We start from the raw sequence: 2771 nt of genomic DNA, 5'->3' as shown, positions 1-2771 counted from the left end.
ATTGGGGCTTCATCGATAGTTATCACGCATCAAATTTATGTCGACACCATCTGACCGCATACCACACCTTACCAGGGTGTACCCTCCCTCCCTCCACTCGCTAGACCAGAACCAGAAAGTTTATGAATACACGTGACACCGTCCCCGGTGTTCCGGTTTCGGCGTCGGTTATCGGTTGTTTGGTTTGGTTTTGGCCCGGGATTGGCTTCCAACCTAATCAACGGTAGCTAGGCGAAGGTTTTACGATGCAACGATAAGGCTACCGACCAAGGTAACACCCAATCAAACCGAGCAAATTGTACGTTGCCGATGACTGAATTGCCGTCCGAAGCGGAAGACCATGAAAAGCCTCATTTTATATCACGCCCGGTCATTTGGCAAGGTGCTCATTAGTTTGTAAAAAGAATTGTACGAAAGGTTTACTGATAGTACGCCTAGATCGACTACAATTGCTTCTACTTTCTGACGTGGAAACGAAGTTGTTTGCGCAGCAAATCCAGCACCATCTTCTTCTTGTACGCCGTGTTTGCCTCCCGGAACAGTGTTTTGCGGTTCCGACGGGCTTCGCGTTCGGACTCCTTCAGTACGTCCAGCGGCAGTAGATCCAGTTCGAAGAGTAAATCCTAAAAAAAACGATGCAGAGTATTGAAAGGAAGCGCTTTATGAAAATTTAGCCAAAGGTATCACTCACCATGACGTGCTGATGTATGGCAGCCAGTTTGTCCCTTGCACTGATCTCGACAATCTCCACCTGACGGTGTTGTAGTTTTCTCACAAACAGATACAGCTGCCCCACGGTCGAAGTGGTGATTCGCATGATTTTGCTGTCGAAAGATGAGGAACATGAGTTTTAATTTAGCTTTCTGTACTTCCTGTGGGACTTCTTCGGCTCAATCTTCAACCTTTACTCACTTGTCAACACAATCCTGCAGTGGCTGCCCCAGCAGGCCATGGAACTGCGTCTTCAGCCGTTCGTTCTTGCTCTGTATCGATTCCATTTTGGAGGTGTACAGATGCAGCGCATCGTAGTGATCGGTGAAGTACTTTGGAAACTGCTCTAGGACGTCCTTGTAGTGGTAGTCGATCTTGCTGAACACCATCAGCTTCTGGTTGTACTTGCTGATCAGATCGATCGTGCGTAGGTTCAGCTGTACCAGGCCACGGCGCAGCAGTTCGGCATCGGGCTCACAGCTGGGTAAACGTTCCAATTCTGGGAACGCTTTCTCCAGATAGAACTCCGCTATCTCTGTGGCAATATTATTACCCTCAGTGCGAATGAACAACGACTTACAGTTTCGAATGCTTTCCGATACCTACGGTTTTGGAGACAAAGAGAGAGAGTAAATTAATGACAGCTGCTTTATCCACGAACGACCGACTACAAACCGTCAGCAGCGATCCATCTGATGCACGATGGAAGTAATCGTTCTGCAAGCGCCACTGCGAGTCCATTAGCATGTAGTAGTAGTTCTGTGGGGCGAGAAATGATAAGAAGAAAATAAAAAGTTACTCCGAATTAACTTCATGAATAGGTCACTGTCCTTTTTCGGCACCCTTTCCTCCTACGACGCTTTCCAGCACAACAAAACTTACTGACCACAAACCAAACGAACCAAAAGGCGCCTTTCGTCCGACGAAAAGAACGAAGTCAACCTCACCTCTAGCCGCGTTGATGGCCAACAGACTGACCGTTGCAAAAACTTTCTCAAAAATCCCATCCATAAACTGTGTGCTGGTTGACTTTGGGCGAGACAATCTTTCGCACCTCTTCCTCTCTCTCGCTCTCTCTCTCTCTCTGTAAAGCCAGAACTTACCCTAATTTGCATAACCCGGTTCCAGCGTTCCTCCAACAGCAGGATACGCTCCGTTACCGAGTCCATCTTGTTTTGACGATCCTGCAGCGTAGCCCTCAACCGGCTCGTCTCCTGCGTCGCTTCCTTCTCCCGATCGGTAGCAGCCACCAGCTTCGAGTACGCTTCCTCCTTCCACACCTTAAACAGTGGTCTGATACGCTGCCCAGCAGCAGGGAAAATAGAATTTCACAAAAGTGATAGACAAGCGGCCACCGAAGGGGCGCTCGCTCACTCTGTCCGTTCTTACCTTGCAAAAGTTCTTAATCCAATTGGCATACCGACGCTCCAGACACTGGCGTGCCCGGCGCTGCAGCAGATTCTCTTCGATGAAGTACTGCAGAAACACCTTCCGGCGCTGCTCGCGTATATTGAGGATGTCGGTTTTGGGGCAGAACTTGCGTATCCGGGGCCGATAGCGCAGCTCGTGGATGTAGTAGTTATCCCACTCCGTCGCCAGTCGGCTAAAGTACTTGTACTTGTGCCCGATCTGCTCCTCCTCGAACTCCGGAGCGTTCACCTGCAGCCGCTGGCGTACATCCGGTCTACCGCGCATCAAACTCGTATAGTACTTCGAGCGTTGCTTGTCTGCGTGTGGAGAGTGTAGTAGATCGCACCAGTTACCATAAGGAAGGAGACATTCAACCCAGCCACCCCGCAACGCACTTACACCGTTTCAGGTCCCTCAGCTTATCGTAGAACTCGGGATCGATGTAGAACGCACCCTTCTGGGTGTCACTCTTGGACAGGCTTTTGAACCGGTTCGGTGGAAACTTCAGCTCCAGCCGCTCGATCGGCGCCTTTTCCTCGATCAAATTGAGCCCCTGGAGTTTCGCTTTCTTGCGGCTCGACTCGGACAGCCCATCCTCGGACGTGGCCACCGTTTCGCTCGCCTTAAAATCCTGGAAACTGGTCATGCGC

General features: G+C 50.3%; 1 protein-coding gene across 1 annotated transcript in view; it reads right to left on the bottom strand.

The window, feature by feature from the left end:
* Positions 1 to 455: 455 nt before the first annotated feature.
* The window catches only part of LOC126572966 (uncharacterized), a 3885-nt gene continuing 1569 nt past the window's right edge, over positions 456 to 2771 (bottom strand). Inside the window, exons 2-8 of the mRNA XM_050232710.1 lie at positions 2521 to 2771; positions 2101 to 2438; positions 1815 to 2012; positions 1387 to 1470; positions 913 to 1313; positions 692 to 824; positions 456 to 623 (exon numbers count right to left, since the gene is read on the bottom strand). The exon at positions 2521 to 2771 is cut by the window's right edge and continues 1322 nt beyond it. Of these exons, the coding sequence (XP_050088667.1) occupies positions 456 to 623; positions 692 to 824; positions 913 to 1313; positions 1387 to 1470; positions 1815 to 2012; positions 2101 to 2438; positions 2521 to 2771 (1573 nt within the window). The remainder of the gene's footprint in view (positions 624 to 691; positions 825 to 912; positions 1314 to 1386; positions 1471 to 1814; positions 2013 to 2100; positions 2439 to 2520) is intronic.

The sequence above is a fragment of the Anopheles aquasalis genome, chromosome 2, assembly GCF_943734665.1.
Source record: "Anopheles aquasalis chromosome 2, idAnoAquaMG_Q_19, whole genome shotgun sequence".
Taxonomy (NCBI): domain Eukaryota; kingdom Metazoa; phylum Arthropoda; class Insecta; order Diptera; family Culicidae; genus Anopheles; species Anopheles aquasalis.
The sequence above is the reverse complement of the archived record's forward strand: the minus strand, read 5'-3'. Positions and strand labels throughout refer to the sequence as shown.